Genomic DNA, 17,183 nt, shown 5'->3' on the forward strand with positions numbered 1-17,183 from the left:
TAGACTATTACACCTCGGCTACGTCTACACTGGCATGATTTTCCGGATATGCTTTTAATGGAAACGTTTTCCGTTAAAAGCATTTTCAGAACAGAGCGTCTAGATTGGCACGGACACTTTTCTGCAAAAGCACTTTTTGTGGAAAAGCGTCCGTGCCAATCTAGATGCGCTTTTCCGCAAAAAAGCCCCGATCGCCATTTTCACAATCGGGGCTTTTTTGCGGAAAACAAATCTGAGCTGTCTGCACTGGCCCTTTTGCGCAGAAGTTTTGTGCAAAAGGGACTTTTGCCCGAACGGGAGCAGCATAGTATTTCCGCAACAAGCACTGATTTCTTACCGTAGGAAGTCAGTGCTTTTGCGGAAATTCAAGCAGCCAGTGTAGACAGCTGGCAAGTTTTTCCGGAAAAGCGGCTGATTTTCCGGAAAACTGGCCAGTCTAGACACAGCCCTCTAGACACAGTGCAGATGGGTGTTGGCCTCAGTCTGTGTACAGATCTGTCCAGAGCGCCACACCCTGCATGCTTCCCTCACTCACGGAAACCGTCTCTGTTTCTTAACCCAGCAGGTTTCAAACTTTTTTTCTCATGACCAAGTTGAAGAGGGGCAGACCTTGAGCAGCTCCCGGCAGCGGGGCAGCGGGCGGGCTAAGGCAGCTTCCTGCTTCTCCTGGCCCCGCAGACCATGCTGTGCCCAGCAGCAGGTTCCCAGCCAGTGGGAGTGTGGAGCTAGTGTGCAGGGCAGGGGCAATGAGCAGAGCCCTAAGCGCTCTTCCCCACACACACCTAGGAGCTGGGCTTCTGGGGCTCAGCGAGTCTGTGGAGCCAGGGCAGGCCAGGAGCTGCCTTAGCACCCCCACTGCTCACCTGATCCCACTGCAGCCACGAGCCCCAGCGCCCGCCGTCCCCCGCCCAGTCCTGGGTCATGACCCTAAGGTTGAAAAACTGTCTTAACAGAACGCTCGCCAGTCGCGTAGGGACAAACTTTAAGTTTCTTTTTTGAATTACATACAGGAGGTCGAGCAGAAATATTTTCTTAACATTAGAGTATTAGAGAGAATTAATTAATTCAATTAATTATTACTGTGCTGGTTATTTGTATGGTGGTCCCAGTCAGGGGCAGAGCTCTGCTGTTCTAGGCACTGGTATGCAGACATGACAAATCATCAAAGGCTTTAAGCCTGCTCTCTCACACATGCGCTTAACTGGGCACACCCTGAGCTGTCCCATTGACGTCAGTGTGCACAGAGTTAAGCGCGTGCATATATCTTTGTAGGATCAGGTCTTGCATATGCTAATTTAATTCAGATTTTAGCATCCTGTGTGCAGTGTTTGCAATCCAAACATTGCAGCCCTCTGCTAGTGTTTGGGGATCTGACAGCTATCCCTGACTTGAAAGGGAACAAAAGTGACAAAGGCAAGTCTAGAGTTATTGCCAACGCTGTATGGTCTGCAAATTCTTTCCTTCCCAATAGGCCCAAACTTGGCCCAAACTTCAAGGGAGTTTTGTTGGTTGAGGTGAGAGTCCTTGCTCATGGATCTGATCACAGGATCAGGACCTTCATTGGTAACACAGATAAGGATTTTTTTTAAACAATCTAATGATAGTAATTCAGTAATTTTCTCAAGTTTGCCTTTGCTGATATTTCTCACAGAAGATAAGTGCCAAGTTTGTATTTTTTTACTCTACGTGTTGTAACTAATTATATGCAACCACAAAACCAAGATCCCCCTGCACTTTTTAAAGCGATTTTCTTAAAGTCTAAAACACAGCACTAGGTCTTCAGCTGGTATTAACTGTGTCTGAGGAATTGCCCCCTTTTTCCATACTAAGAAACTCTACAAACTTACAAAATTGTTGTAATTGCTTTTTGGCTGAGAACAAGAGTAAGAAATTTACACTGAAAAGGTCATTTTTTTTCAGAACGTTGTACCTACCTGAACATATGACATTATCCTAAAACATTTTTAAACCAGAATTCTATAATTGTCCTCGTAAACTGTAATGTGAATGTGATTAGTAACATTGTTCTCATAAGAGTATAACAATGGCCAGGCTGGGTCAGACCAACGGTCCATTCAGCCCAGTGTCCTGTAGGCCAACAGCAGCCAATACCCGAAGCCCCCAAGGGGGTGAACAGAACAGGTGATCCCTCCCCGTCACCCATTCCCACCATCCTAGCTAATAGCCATCGATTAGCCCATCCTCTATGAATGTCTCTAGTTCTTTTTCAAATCTTGTTAAAGTCCTGGTATTAACAACATCCTCTGGCAAGGAGTTCCACAGGTTGACTGTGTGTTGTGCAAAGAAATATTTCCTTTGGTTTGTTTTAAATCTGCTACCTATTAATTTCATTTGGTGACCCCTCGTTCTTGTGGGAACAGGTAAATAACTTTTCCTTATTCACTTTTCCCACACCAGTCGTGATTTTATAGACCTCTAGCATATCTCCCCATAGTGTCTGTTCTAAGCTGAAAAGTCCAGTCTTTTTAATCTCTCTTCATATGGCATCCATTCCCACCCCCTAAACATTTTTGTTGCCCTTCTCTGAACTTTTTCCAATGCTAAGATATCTTTTTTGAGACGAGGCAACCACAACTGTATGCAGTATTCAAGATACGGACATAGTATGTTCTTATGTGATTAGTCGTGTTTTTCTCAAAGAATAATTGTAAATGTTTCTGGAAGGGATGTGTTGATTTGTAACTTGATTTCCTTGCTGTGTGTCAAAGCCATACCATTATTTAAAATGTGGGTAATACATATGAATCCAGAGGAGTAATTCTGGTAGGAGCTGATTGTTCATTCCTCTCGGTATGGAGCTCTTTGCAAAACCAGTGCCTTGAAAAGAGCACCCTTGTGTTTGTGTGTGTGTTTGCCTTTGCAGCTTTTTTAGCAGCTTAGGTTTGGAAAAAAAAAAAAAAAAAAAAAAAGATGTTGGAAGTGAGCAACATGAAAAGCACTGTTTTATTTTAGATGGTTCTGAATGTATATTTCAGTTGCAGAAATTCAACCGTAAGCAGGGGTAAAGGGTGGCTATTACAAATAGCTAGATTCGGTGCATAGAGAGCTGGAACATGAGAACAAAAGAGCTTCAGCTGGAATGGTTAAAGACCAATTTTTACATAACAGTAGAACACTATCTCAGGACTTTGGAGGTACCCGGCCTTCTTCCGTAAAGGGAATCTAGAATTACAATGTTTCATTATTTGCAAAGATCCTTTGTCTGTGGCCTGGATCCTGCCAACAATCAAACATGCACCGTTACTCACATGGCATGTGTCAAGTTGCACACATACTTACTTCTTGTGTCAAGTTGCACATGTGCTTACACACGTGTAGGAGTGGGGTGAGCGTTTGAAAAAGTCTCCCGCGGCCGTCTGCCTTGGGCAGGTGATGCCACACGTCGAACCGCTTTCCATGCGTCTGCTCAGCGAGCGGGAAACCAGCTCCCTGACACTGCGTTATTTCCCGCCAGGCTGGAGATACCAAACCTTGAACGCAGTTCTTCGAGCTTGAACGTCTGACGCCTTCACGAGCACAGAGAACGGTGTCCATCGGCTGCCCCACCCAGGCTGCCCTCTTGCTAAGGACTCAGTGTTTATTTGGGCAGAACACGCAGGCTAATTGTCTTCTGAGCAGCCTTTGAAGTTGGCCGTGCAACTTAAGACACCTCACTTCGGATTTCTTGAAGCCAGTACGCTAGAGGGTGTGGGATGCTCTCCAGCCTTAGCTGTCTAAAGGGGGCACCCTGAGAACGCCCCAAAATCAGTGTCCCCTTCTGAAAATCTGGCTGCTGTTCACGTCCGTGGGCACGAGGCATTCCTGGGAGGCGGCCAGTCGGGTTCCACGAGGAACCCCGGCAGGAAAAGGTTGAACCAGAGAGGAGGGGTGCTGTGAAACGTGGCATGCATTCAAATTCTCCATGGCCCGAGCATCACTTCTTAGGATGCGACGGATGCCTCAGAAGTACCTGGTGTACGTTGTAGCTCTGCCCCCACAAGAATAAGCTGCCTGGAAGGAGGGAGAAGGGCGCCAGGCTGTTCTCGTGGAGATTTCCCTGAATTCTTCTGTCCAGGGCAGGGGGAGCCACTCTTCCAGTCCTAGAACCCCTCCCCGCGGCCCCAGGCAATCCACGCACTCCAGGCTGGCTCCGTCAGGGGCCTCTGCCGGTCTTTCCGTGTCAGTGCCAACGTGGCTCCAGAATCCCCCTTCAAGCCACAACTCCGCACCAGCCTCAGAGCATGGGCACTCCTGATTGCATGGTCTGGGGTTTGTGGGAGGGGCTTGGAGGCCGGATCAGTGCGTGGAGGTTCCTATTTGTACACCGGCCCAGGGAGAATGAGTCCGGCCACAGCACAGCTGGGTGGTACGGGGTGTGATTTCCCTCCATGGGGGTAAAAGAGTTTTGCAAAGCATCCTTATGCGCATTTTACAAATGGCAACGCAGTGAGTCATTCCGTGAGTGTGTCACAGAGCCAGGAATAATCCCTGCCTCCCAGCCTGGCCTGCTGCGGGCTAATCCAGGGAATACAAAGGCCTTTTGCTGTCTGTCCAAGGACCATTCTGACTCACACCACATGCTGTAAGAAATGGTGGAGCAGACACCTCCAAACAGTCGCACGCGTATTTCCTGGAGTACCAACATCTGCATTGCTCTGCCAGGACATGGCCTACAGCAGGTCCTGGAGCAGCGGAAGTAGGAAAGTGCAAATAAAGCGTGTGCAGCATCCTTAGGCACAGGTGTTTGCTGATTTCAGAGGCTTGGAATGTGAGGTTATTTTTATTTTGAAATATTAAGCATAAGGAGAAAGGCTTTGTTTGGCTACTTAGCCTTTTAAGGTTTAATCATGCATCCGGCACACAACCATGCTGACTAGCTAAGAAACCTGGTCTGTCGGAGGTGTTGTAAAAAGGGTGGGTAGATTTCAGGCCAGAAGAGAAGCAAACTTGTGGTCTGCAACGTGTCAGGAGAGTAACTTGCATTTCTTAACCCCCACCCCCACCCCAAACTCCCACTGACTTTGGGCTCCTATGTAACACTTGGATAGTGAAACAAAACTGAAGCTCTAGACAACGGTAGTAACCCTGCACAAAAGCTGTTGCTATTCTCCATGAAAGAGTGAGGATGACAGGAACACACAGGTGTGTGACTCACATCATGCAGACTCACATGAGACAACAACCCAAATTGCTATAATAAAGAGCGGATAGCAAACACATCCCCATTACTCTTCAACAGTGTTGATGAGCAGTCAGATAAGAGGGAGCAAAACAACGTGTCGCTGTATTATTTGATTTAAAAAAAGGAAAGACCTGACTTTTTTAATGTTAAAAAATTATTCCCCTCCATCAGTGCATAAATGTCTCTGATATCAGTTTCTGATGTAGGGGAATTATATAATTCCTTTGTGAACAGGCACAAATGTGTGTGTGCGCATATAGTTAGCAAAACAACCGAGTGGCAAAGGACCTGAGTTTTTTTTTTTTTTTGCTCTGCCACTGATTTTTTGCATGGATTTGGGCATGTCACTTAGGGTACGTCAAACTAGGGAGGCTAACGAGGGCGACCGAAATTGCAAATGAAGCGCCAGATTTAAATATCCCGCGCTTCATTAGCAGGTCCCTGGGCGGTAGCCATTTTGGAAACTGACTAGCCCGGAATAACCACCTTCGTCTACATATGGCAGCGAAATGGCAGTTCAAAGTAAACCCCTTAACTTGAATTAGCTGTTAAACCTCATTCCACGCGGAGTAACAGCTAATTCGAGTCAGGGGTTTACTTCGAACTCCAGTTTGGCTGTCGCGTGTAGATGAAGGTGGTTATTCTGGGCTAGTCAGTTTCCAAAAATGGCTACCGCCCGGGATCATGCTAATGAAGCGCGGGATATTTAAATCTGGTGCTTCATTTGCAACTTTGGTCACCCTCATTAGCCTCCCTAGTTTGAACTAAGGGGCTAGTGTAGACGGACCTTTATACTCTCCATGCCTATCTTTCCCCCTTGCATAGTGTTTTTAACCTGCCCCTGCCTCCCCCTGCTGTTGTGGGGCTACATCACTGAATGGAGCGGAGTGGCTACGTGTGTGAGGTGTGTGAACCAAAACGCGCCTGACTATTATTACATCTGAAGAAGTGGGCGGTGCCCACGAAAGCTCACGATCCCATCTGCATGTTTTGTTAGTCTCTACAGTGCTACCAGACTAGTTGGTTTTTAAGTTTCTCCTGTATCCCGCTGAAGCCTTGTTATGACACCCAGGAGCATAGGATAGCGGTAGAGCTGAGGAAGTGGGCCTGGCCCACGAAAGCTCATCACCCAAGAAACCAGCTTGTTAGTCTTTCAAGCGCCGCATAGTCCTGCCTTTTGTTTCATGGGCTGGGGGGATGGGTTGTGCCCCTCCGGTTACCACTTCTGAATGGCTGCGGGGTTTCTCCGTGGACTGGGCCAGCATCTGGAAGAGGTGCCAGGTGCTCTGTGGCTGGAGTCACAACTGTCGGGCGCGGAACGTGGCGCGTGGGAGACCGACCCACCCGCAGGGCCGGGCGCGCTGGTGGGCACAGCCCGGGGGGGGGGGGGGCGCAGGCCCGTGGTGCAGACGCGGCTCTTCCACCAGCTCTCGCTGCTGAAGCGTGCGCAGGGCGCGGTCCGTGGGGAGGCTGGGCCGGGCTGGCCCCGCGCTGCGGACTCCATTTCCCATGCTCCCCCAGTGCCCTAATGTATTCGTGCTCCGCCGGGCTGTGTGTGTGTGTGCGCGGCTCCAGCCCCCGGAGAGTGGAGGTTCATTCACTGATTAGAGCCAGCCCGGCGAGGCAGCACCCGCCTTCGCTCGCGCCGCGGGAGACTCCAGCGCCCAGGACTTCCCATGCCCCGCGCCCCGCTGCGGCTCCCCCGCGCCTGACCCCGCCGCCCCCGCCCCAGGCGTTTCCACTGTGAGTACTGGCGAGCGAAGCGGGGGAGGCAGGATCCGGGACGAACTTTGCAGGAGCCAAACTTTGCAAGTCGGATTTTGGTCTGTTCTCCCGGCGGCCCCGCACCCTCGGGCCGAGGCAGCTGGTCAGTGGGGCCGGGAGGGGGCAGGGCGCGGATCATGATAACGGGGTAAATGCGACCAGAAAAGAGAGGACCCCCCCCCCCGGCGCCTCATCCGTCCGCGGCCGGACCAGCCAGGGGGCACAAGGGGGAGTCAGGTGCCAGGGCAGCAGCTTTCCAAGTGCGACCGAAAACGGCGCGGCTCCGGCTTACGCCGAACCGGGTTGCAGCGCCGTGTGAACCCCCTGGCGGAGTTCGCTGTTGCCCCGGGGGAGTGAGTCCCTCGCTGGCCCCAGGCTCGCCCGGCGGCATCCGCTCCGGGCAGCCGCGATTTCCATGGTCCCGGGCGCTGCAAAACAAAACCCCGAACAAAACTTTTTCTTCTTTTTTGCAAAGGAAACCAGGCAGGCTCCGCTCCGCTCCGCGCCGCGCGCCCCCCGCACGCTGCCCGGCTGAACTTCGGGTCGGATCCGCAGCAGCCGGTCCCCCGCCCGCCCGCCGTGGGACGCGGGGTTCCGAGCGCACTTTGCACCTGGCCTCTCGCCCGCACTTGGGGGGCCCGAGGGAAGTTTGCGCAGCTCCCTTCTCCCGTCCCGAACCCTTCACCCCAAAGCTGCGCCGAGCCCGCTTCGTGGATCTGGGCGGGACCTGGGCGCTTTAGGCTTGAAAAGCAAAGCGGGGAGCGGGGCCGCGGCGGTATCCGGGGCGCGCACGGCGAAGGCCGGCTGGCCCCCTTTGGCCAGGGGACGCGACAGGAATCGAGCCCTCTTTTCGCGCGGCTACTGCAGGAAACTTTCTGCGCCCTGCCCGGGGGCAGCCCACAGACCCCGCGGTCTGCCTCCTGCGTAGGAACCTTCCCTCCCCCCCCCCCAAATGCCAGCGGGCCAGGCTGTAGATGGGCTGGAAGCTGGAAAATCAGCCCTCACCTTCGGCTCTCCATGCGGGAAACCCATCTGCTTGGCCACAAGGAACCCATTAGGCACCGTCTCCGCAGCGAGCGGCGTGGGGCGCTTGTCCCCCCCAGGAAATGTGCCGGGCACGAAACGCCAACGGCGCTGGGCATCCTCGCGTCTCACGCGCTTTGTTTCGGGTCTTTTCGGGCTTTGCGCGGAAAAGGGCGCACGCCCCGGGCTGTCGGACGCGGGTGGGGAAGCGCCCCGCGCCCCGAGAGAGCGAGCCATTGCTCCGCAGAAAGGCGAGCAAAGCCGGCCTGGGTTTGTGCCCCGACCCCGCTTTCCCCCACTTCGGAGCATTGTTTGGGGTCGGCGCGTTGAACGCGCGTCCAGAACCCGGCAAGTCGCGGCGGAGAAACCGGGGAAGGAAGCGAATTTCTCCCGCTACTTTCCGCGTTGCATTGCGGGGCCGTGGGTGGTTTCCGAGCAAACGAAATCCCCGGGTCGCTCCCTGAAAACCCTCGGCCCCCAACGGGGAAGGCGGGGGCGGGGAGACACCTGTTTAATGTGCAGCCGCCGAAAGCGCAGGCGGTGCGCGCTGCGGGGTTTTGTTTCCCCTGCAAACCCTGGCACCCCCCGCCCCCGGGGGGCTGTGGGGGAAAGGCTGGAAGTTCACAATAATCAGGGACTGGGGGGGGGTGCAGCGAGCGGATCTGGAGCAAACCCAGCTCTCCCCAAACCAGCAGCCGCCCCGGTCCGGCGGAGCGCGACTTGGCCTGGGGCGCCGGGAGGAGCAGCCGGAGGAGGTGCCGGTCGGGTCGGAGCGGGGGTGGATGGAAAGTCCTGGTTGCTTTGCTGGCCGCTTTCTCCTCCTTCACTGTCCCCCTTGCCAGCCGCGGGCGCCTGCTTCGCCCTGGCCGCTTGGCCCTTTCAGTTTCCTTTTGCAACATCGGGAAAGGGGATTTTCCCCAGAGGGCGCGACCGGGCCAAACCCACCCCCCAAACCCAGCCCCAAACCCAGGCGCCCGTCTTCGTCCGGCGGCCGCCTGGCTCGTTTGCAGCCTTGCGAGCGGGACGAAATTTTGCCCAGAAGTTTGCAGCAGAACCAAATCCGGGCCAGAATCTCCCCGGCCGCTACCGCGTCCTCCCTGCGGCCGGGCGAAGCGCAGGGGCGATTTCTGGTCCCTACCCCGATGCTTTCAAATGGCCCCGATTCCCTTTCCATTGCCAGCTGGACCGGCCTCCTCTGCTCGGCGTGGCGGGGCCCTCTCGGGTTCTCTTCTAACCCGGCTTCTTCCCGGGGCGCCTGCAATCGGCATCTTCGGCACCTTTTAAAAAATAAACGGGTTTCCCTTTGCTCCGTAACCCGCCGGGCTGCCTTTCTCGCTCGCATTTGTTTGATTTTTGTGTAATGAGGAAATCCAGCGTAGTTCAAATATATAATCCATTTGCGCACTGAAATCCCCGAACAGCTGGCAGGATTTTGTTTTATAATCTTTGGCTTTTCTACGCCGGACGCATTTCTACATTCCGACCTGACATTTATGGGGGGGAGTTGAATGTAAATGTATATTACGATTTTTTCAAAACCCGTCCTGATTGCCTCTTTGTTTTATTTTTTTTTTGCTGAAGTTTCTTTGCTTTTTTACATCGCGCCTTAATTCATTTTTGAAAAAGTTTGTTCGTGGAAGGAGAAAACTGTGACTTTGTCCCTTTCTTTTCATTTCTGCCGTTTGGAAATGTCTGAGCGCGCACAAAAATGCAACCTGTTGTAATAAACAAAGCGGTGCGCTTGCTTTCTTTCAACCGAGCAGAGAAGCGATGTGGGTTGAGCCGCTTCACGCTTTAGGATATGCCCGGGTTTTAGTCTTGCTTTCCAGACTGGTTAGGAAAAAGGGGTTTATACGTAGAACAGCGGCCAGCTCCGTTTTCTCCACTCACACAACATTTGTGCTGCCTGTTAAATCCAGCCCGTCCTAGATTAGCTTACTTGGCTCTGTCTTTCTCTCTACCTAATTCCAACCCGCGTACGATCTCTTAGAAACAGGGGAATCGAATTAGAGGCAGAGATTACTGATAAAAAGTTGTTCCTTAGTGCGAAGTGTTTTTTTTTTTTTATGGATCAAAGTTAAGGCTGTTGATTCAATTTCTCTCGCTTTTGGCATCTTTAACCTAGCAATTAGTAACATATAATATGTTGGTAATTTATACACCCCTTAAACAAGGCGTTTTAAAAAATCTTCGTATATCAGAGTGGTCCTTTAAAAGCAATTAAAATCACAATGTTTTTTGGTCTGTCGGTCTTACCTCGGTGCCTTATGCAGCCTCATAGATTGTTCCCTACCCCCTACTCCCTCCACTCCTCGTGTAGTTAATTCAACAAAGACTTTTTGCAATCTGTTTGGAGTTTGTCTGATGCCGTGGAAAAGTAGCTGCTGATTTATTCGGTTGCTTTTCGATTTCTGTCTCCAGCCCGTCTTTTTTCCTCCTTTCAGTGGGGATGTCAGCTGTTATTACTTCCTATTGATCCCTTTGCAAAGTGAGAAGTGAACTAAAATTAATGTCAATTCCACTGCTCAGATCAATAGCTGGAGTTATTTTAATCTGGATTTGCACGGGGTGCTAAATTAAAAAAAATCAGCATAGAGGCAGAAAAGTAACAGTTACTTACTTTGCCTTGTGCCTACTACCTTACAGCCACCCAAATGGTCCATCAAGCTGATTATCCTACAATCCATATTTTTTTAATTAAGAAGGTCAGTTAGTTTTCTTATTTTGGGTTCTGTATTTAAACCCATGACATTTTGACATTGGGAGTGTATTAACTATAGATTTTCATAATGACTGGTCCGCCGCAGCCTCATCTGTACATGTTGCTAATGGGGGTTGGGGGGGGAGAGAGAGACAGAGAGGGAAGAGGGAAGTGGGAGTTTAAAAAAAATTAAATTTGGCTGGGTGAGATATTGTAATGTGTTGATTTATTCCTGGCATAATGAAGTTTGCAAACGAATAAGGCGGCCGGAGTGATTCAGAGTATCCTATAAGGAATGTCAAGTGTTGTAGCCAGAGTTCTAATTTATGAAATACATTTAATGTAGTGAGGTGATGGAACAAGTAAAAATAGAAAAAGTGGCAAAAGGGGGGAGGGGAGAGGAATGGTGCTGCTCTCTTCTTTTTTTTTAAAGTCATATTTTCCAGTGATTTCTTAGCCTGACTTACATATTAATTGTTACGTATTTCTGTGTGAGTGCTTTTTTATTTGTATGTGTGAGTTCATTATTTGACAACAGCCTGAAAAAAACTCAGTACCCCAAAATTTACAATTTTGTGACCTGTGTGTCCAGCTGTTCTGTGCTATAACCGCCTGCCCTTGGTTTCTCCCTCTCTGTGGCTAGAACTCGACAGAAAAACTCAGTACCCCAAAATTTACAATTTTGTGACCTGTGTGTCCAGCCGTTCTGTGCTATAACAGCCTGCCCTTGGCTTCTCCCTCTCTGTGGCTAGAACTTGACAGGAAAGTTATTTAAAATTTGGAAGAGAGCAAATCTGTTAATGTGAGATCCATAATCTGGTAATTTAGCAATGATGTCTGTAAGGACGGGTGCCAAATGAGGAAGTCGAGAGATGATGTCCACTCATCTTTACAATTAATAACAGTCACTGAAGCATTTGGGTACAGGATGGCAGAAAGGAAATGTTATCACTGACTGCATTAAAACCGCAGACTGCATTTCATACAGTTTGTTAACCTAGGCTCCCTCATTGACGGAATACAAAAGGCACTCCATTAGGAAGACAGTCTCTCAGTAAGTTTTATTTGAGATGTTTGACCCTTTGGATTTAAGAGAGACAATTTGTAACAGCTTTTTAGTATTATATGATTTTCTGAGCCCTTTGAGCTCTGGCAGGCTAGATTATTGTTTCAAAGTTATAGTTCTTGTATTGTAAGACAGGGCTTGGGGCCTGAATGGGCGGGAGCGGAAGCCGAGAAGAAAAGGCACCGGGGTCGATTGGGATAAGACATACCAAACCAAACCAAACCAATAAAACAGACTAACTCAGAGAGATACAAAAGGGAGGCTTTTTTCCCTGCCTCTTGCTCCTAGGGCTTTGTGGCTGGGCAAATGGATGTGGTTGAGCTGGGAGGCTGAGCAAAATGCAAGGCAGAAATTTTGTTAACATTTCCCTCTAAATGTTAATGGGGGATACAGAGCAGTTTACAAATCCACTTAAGAGCGAGTGCATTAGGAACTAAAATTACCGATCCGCTCTCCACTGCCCCAGACCCGACAGGCAGACGTTTGCAGAGATCGCATGGCAGAGGCACCCGTTACGATTTTAAATATTGTCAGAGACGCCAGGCATTTTATTGATGAAGTCTCTGCTCCTTTAAAAAAAAAAAAAAGAAGAAGAAAGTGTGCGTGCTGTGTGTGTATATTGCACGAGTATGTAACATCGACTCTTGCACATGGGCATGTACCTGCACATACATCACGTGTGAGGAAAAATACACGAATTGCACGTTCCGTGTGCACCATAGGCAGTGCAAACAACTGTATGCATGTTTATTTGGGTGCATGGCACACCGTACAGTAGATAATATGTGGTTTATATGCATTGCATTGCAGTGCTCAGTGGGGGAACATCTCCGTTTTCAGCCACACCTAGATAACTGACGTGGGGATATTTATAGCGCCCGTAGGTCTTTTATCCCCGTGCGTTCAGTAGGGCTTGCCCTCCCTTGTCTGGAGTGGACCAGAGCGGGTTTCTGTTGCTGTGGCTGAACGAGACGGCTCGGTGCGCTGCCGGCCGGTGGGCTGTAATGCGTGTGGCCTTCCCGCTGCGTGGAGTTTCCAGGAGAAGCCGGCGCGGAAACCTCACCGCTCGTGTTTTCTCTTCCCTTCTGTTTCTCTGCAGCTTCGGGACGGCGACGATGCCCCAGTGATCTGCCTGCTCCAGACCCGGGCCTCGCTTGACTTTCCTTCCAGGAAAGACTGTTCCCCTTGTGACCCTGCCGAGGAAAGAGACGCCGATGGACTTACACCGGGCCGCCTTCAAGATGGAAAACTCATCCTACCTTCCCAACCCACTGGCATCTCCGGCCCTGATGGTCCTGGCCTCCACGGCGGAAGCCAGCCGGGACGCTTCCATCCCCTGCCAACAGCCAAGACCTTTCGGAGTCCCGGTCTCGGTGGATAAGGATGTGCACATCCCCTTTACCAATGGCTCATATACTTTTGCCTCCATGTATCACCGGCAAGGCGGGGTGCCAGGGGCCTTTGCCAACCGTGACTTTCCCCCGTCTTTGCTGCACCTTCACCCCCAGTTTGCACCCCCCAACCTGGACTGCACGCCCATAAGTATGTTGAACCACAGCGGGGTGGGTGCTTTCCGTCCCTTTGCCTCCACGGAGGACAGGGAGAGCTACCAGTCAGCCTTCACGCCGGCCAAGCGCCTGAAGAACTGCCACGACACCGACTCGCCCCACCTGCGCTTCTCGGATGCCGATGGCAAGGAATATGAGTTTGGAGCCCAGCTGCCTTCCAGCTCCCCGGGCTCCCTCAAAGTCGATGACACGGGGAAAAAGATCTTTGCGGTCTCTGGCCTCATTTCGGACCGGGAGACCTCGTCCAGTCCCGAGGACCGAAACGACAGATGTAAGTACCTCCGTTACCCCTCTCGGTGTTGCGTCGCTGTGCCGGGTGGGCGCGTGCCCCTCACGGGCTGCCCTGGCGTGCGGCCGGCCCTGCCGAAGGAATGGGCACCGTGCTCGTCCCTTCGCGCCGCGTGCAGTGGTAAACTGGTGCCTTGTTTTTCTTAAATGGACATTGATGGATTTCATGGTAAGGTATATTGGAAGGAAACCCATTTTCAAATGCACCTGCGGGAGAGACGCTGTTCTCTCTGCTTAGAACGGGGGCAGCGACCCGGAAACATGTCTGTGCCACAAAGCAGGGTGTGTGTGTGTGTGTGAGAGTGTGTGAGAGTGTGTGAGAGAGAGGCTGTGTCTGCTTGCGCGTATACAGAAGGGCGCATCTGTGATATACAGCTAGAACTTTTTTCGGGGCACTTATCAGTTAAAACTGGACACGTGGCTCCCCTCCATAATCCCCCCGCCCCCCATGTGCAGTTCTTGACCCTCGGCTGCCTCCCCAGAACAGGACAAAGTTCCCTTCTGCCGTATTTCTCCTCGCAGTAATTTGGGCCCTCGAGCGTTTGGCCGCAGGCCTGAGGCTGGTTACGCTCTTAAAGTGCTGGAAGGGACCCAGCCAGGCCCCTCTATGCACGACCATCGGAAGGCGATCGGCCCCTTCCCCGACCGGCAATTGAACTGAAGCAAACCTGTCCAACGTACGCTGTTGTCACAACTCCCCATTCCTCTGTCATTCCCCCCCCACCCCAGTGTCTTTGCCAGTGGTGGGCAGGCTCCCCTCCTCGCATGAAAAGCTTAAGCATTCGGTAAGGGTACCCCGTTTGGGGGAGCGGTCGCGAGAGAATGGGGCCTGTGGTCCCCTGCTTCAGAGCTACTCGATGTGGCCACATTTAACTGGTGTGATTTCTTTTAAACATCAACGCTTAGCTCAGCGGCCAGGACGGATTTGGTTTTATACGGGCCCCTTTGTACCTTCGCCTGGATTTTCTTCTTTGTAATTTGTAGTTTTTTTTTTTTTTTTTTTTTTGCAAAGAAAACTGCAGCCTGTCTTTCCCGCTCCCCTTCAGATACCATTTTTCTTCTTCCCTTTATGATGCCGAAGAGAGTAATAGAGACATTGCGGCTCTCTCTCCCCTGTCGGCACTGCTTCCTCAGGCTGTCTCCTTGAATTAGGCACTGTGTTAACTTCTAGCTAAAAGGTATCTGCCTCACCCTAGCGTACTTCTTCAAGAAAAGTCCTCATCAAATCACCCTGCCTTGTAAATCCATTGCTCTTTGGTGTTGAAATCTGCACAAGGCTGTCTTATGTCAGCGTTTGCAAGCGTGGGACGATTCCCACCAAAGGCAGAGACGTCTGCAGCCGCTCACAAGCACAAGTGTGATCTCTTCCTCCCACCTATATTACTTTCTGTGCATGAGAACGGCTTTCCTTGTTCCGTATCTCCTCATCAAGGTTGTTATTACGGAGAGACAACCATCGTGGGGGGAAGTGTGTGGGTGGGGATAGAGCTTCTTCAACATACATATTTTTTTTTTTTGGAAGGGGAATGTGGGGTCACGAGGTTCAAAGATATTCTGTGTTGATATTGTATGGCTCCTTCCCCCTTATCGGCATAACCTGGATGTGGAAATGAAGCTTGCTCAAATGAATACTCGGGGAGATAACAGCGCAAAGAGCAGGTGCGCTAGCTAAATGAATTTAAAGCGCATCAGTTGCTGTGAATCTTGCTAGCAAAGCCCTGTCAGATAGCTGATTTAAAGGAGTAAATCTGTTAAAGGAATTAGACCACACGTAGCGCAGCGGTGGACAGAACATCCGCCACATGCACACGCTCCTGGGTGGAAGGGAGAAATCTTGTCTTCACTAAAACTGAGGGTTCTTGGTGGGTGAGGGACTCCTGAAAAAAAAAAAATACATGCTTCACACAGGAGCAAGGCAGCTAGCAGAATACCCGTGATGCGTTCGCTTCTACCCCTCCACTGGGAACAATTAGACGGGGCGTGATAATGAGAGAGGAAAAAGAATAACTTTGCAGGTTGCTTAACAAACTTGGGAACATAGGAAAAGCTCCCTCCCCTGACCCCCTTTCTTAAAAGCGAAAAAGAAATTGGATAAAAGTGATCCACGTTGAATACAATGAACGGAGCCATCTCATCGGTGAATCTCCCAGAGAAAACGGATTTTATTTTTGTTTCCCGTGACTTCTTAAAACCTGGAAGAGTTAAAAATGATTTGTTTCCGTATCATCCCAGTTTTTAGACCTAATTGCTAGCACAGCCGTTTGTGTTGCTGCTTGCATACCCTTTAGGTGCGTATTAGCACAACAAAAAAAAATGCATCTGACGAAGTGGGTCTTTGCCCACGAAAGATTATGCTCCAATAAATCTGTTAGTCTATAAGGTGCCACAGGACTTATTGTTTTTGCAGCTTCAGACTAACACGGCTACCTCTCTGATAATTAGCACAACAGCCATTCATGTTTCATTCATCTTAAAGTTACAAAATAAGCACTAGAAGAATTTAAGGTACATTTGACCTTCCCTCCTTCCTGTCGTGTTTAGATGCTGCACCAAAGAGCATGGATGTCTGAGAATCTTAAAAACAATAACACGGTGGTTTTCTTTACTGTGGGGATAGGATTTAAAAAAATGCATCATCATTATCGTCTTATGGCAGTTTTTAGAAAGGGAAAACATGAGGGGTGACGTGGCTGACAGACAGCACCGCGGAATCTGTTGGGCTGAGACGTGCCCAGATACTCGCAGGGTTATTTATGGTTGTCTGTAAAAATGCATTTCAGGGCCTTTAACGTTTCTCATCTGTGACTCTCCGGATGTTTCTTGGGTTTCTTGTGTGAACACGGATACATAACCCATTGGGAATGAAGGATTCTTTTCCCGCTAGTGCCGGGCCTGTTGCCGGAAAGAGGGTTTGTGCACAAGCTTCCAGGCGCAAGTGTACGGACGAGTGTAATGAAGGTTCATTAGATCAGCAAAGTCTTTACATATTCAGCAGAGGCTCCACAGCACTGCAGGCTCCAATTGCCTGTTTGTATTTTTCAAAACCCTGAAAGGGATTAGACTGTGCGATGGGTGAACGGCTTCGTGGCATGGCCTCGTGTCCCAGCACAACAAATATTTTAACAGAGGTTTTAAATATTTTTGTACTGTTCTCAGAAAATCATCTTTACAGTTAGTCGTTTTCCTTTATATTTAAAAAAAAAAAAAAGAGAGAGAGACTTGGGTGCACTAAGCTTTAAACGCCCCGCAAATGGGTTGTAGCTCAGAAAGTATGGCACGCCATAAATGTGGCATAGCGCAGACAGAGCCCCCTCTATGCACAGCTGTAGCCATACGCAGATAGAGACGCTGTGTGTGTTTGTACACACGTGTACTCTTGGGACCTTGTTCTCATTCTAATTACACCGCTAGGTTCAGGATCCGGCCCCTTTATGTATGCCTGGGGGCTGGGGGAGACCACGTTGTTCTCCTAGAGTACCACTGTTTTATTTTTAAGCCAGGAGGTGGTGTGTCTGTGGCAGCCGCACATCGGACTGCTAATGAATTACCAAGGCATGGATGGCGTGTGTTTGTATGAATGGTCATTTTGTA

The 17,183-nt window shown here is 50.3% G+C and overlaps 1 protein-coding gene across 6 annotated transcripts in view; it reads left to right on the forward strand.

Annotated features, from left to right (window-relative positions):
* The first annotated feature begins 6,730 nt into the window (after positions 1 to 6,730).
* The window catches only part of RNF220 (ring finger protein 220), a 327,592-nt gene continuing 317,139 nt past the window's right edge, over positions 6,731 to 17,183 (forward strand). Inside the window, exons 1-2 of one of the 6 annotated variants that reach the window (XM_075935811.2) lie at positions 6,731 to 6,925; positions 12,836 to 13,575. In XM_075935811.2, the coding sequence (XP_075791926.2) occupies positions 12,951 to 13,575 (625 nt within the window). In that variant the 5' untranslated portion in view covers positions 6,731 to 6,925; positions 12,836 to 12,950. The remainder of the gene's footprint in view (positions 6,926 to 12,835; positions 13,576 to 17,183) is intronic. The other 5 variants (XM_075935812.2, XM_075935807.2, XM_075935809.2 and 2 more) reach the window with 5 other exon arrangements.

This window comes from Pelodiscus sinensis, chromosome 9 (genome assembly GCF_052426305.1).
Source record: "Pelodiscus sinensis isolate ZL-2025 chromosome 9, ASM5242630v1, whole genome shotgun sequence".
Lineage (NCBI taxonomy): Eukaryota > Metazoa > Chordata > Testudines > Trionychidae > Pelodiscus > Pelodiscus sinensis.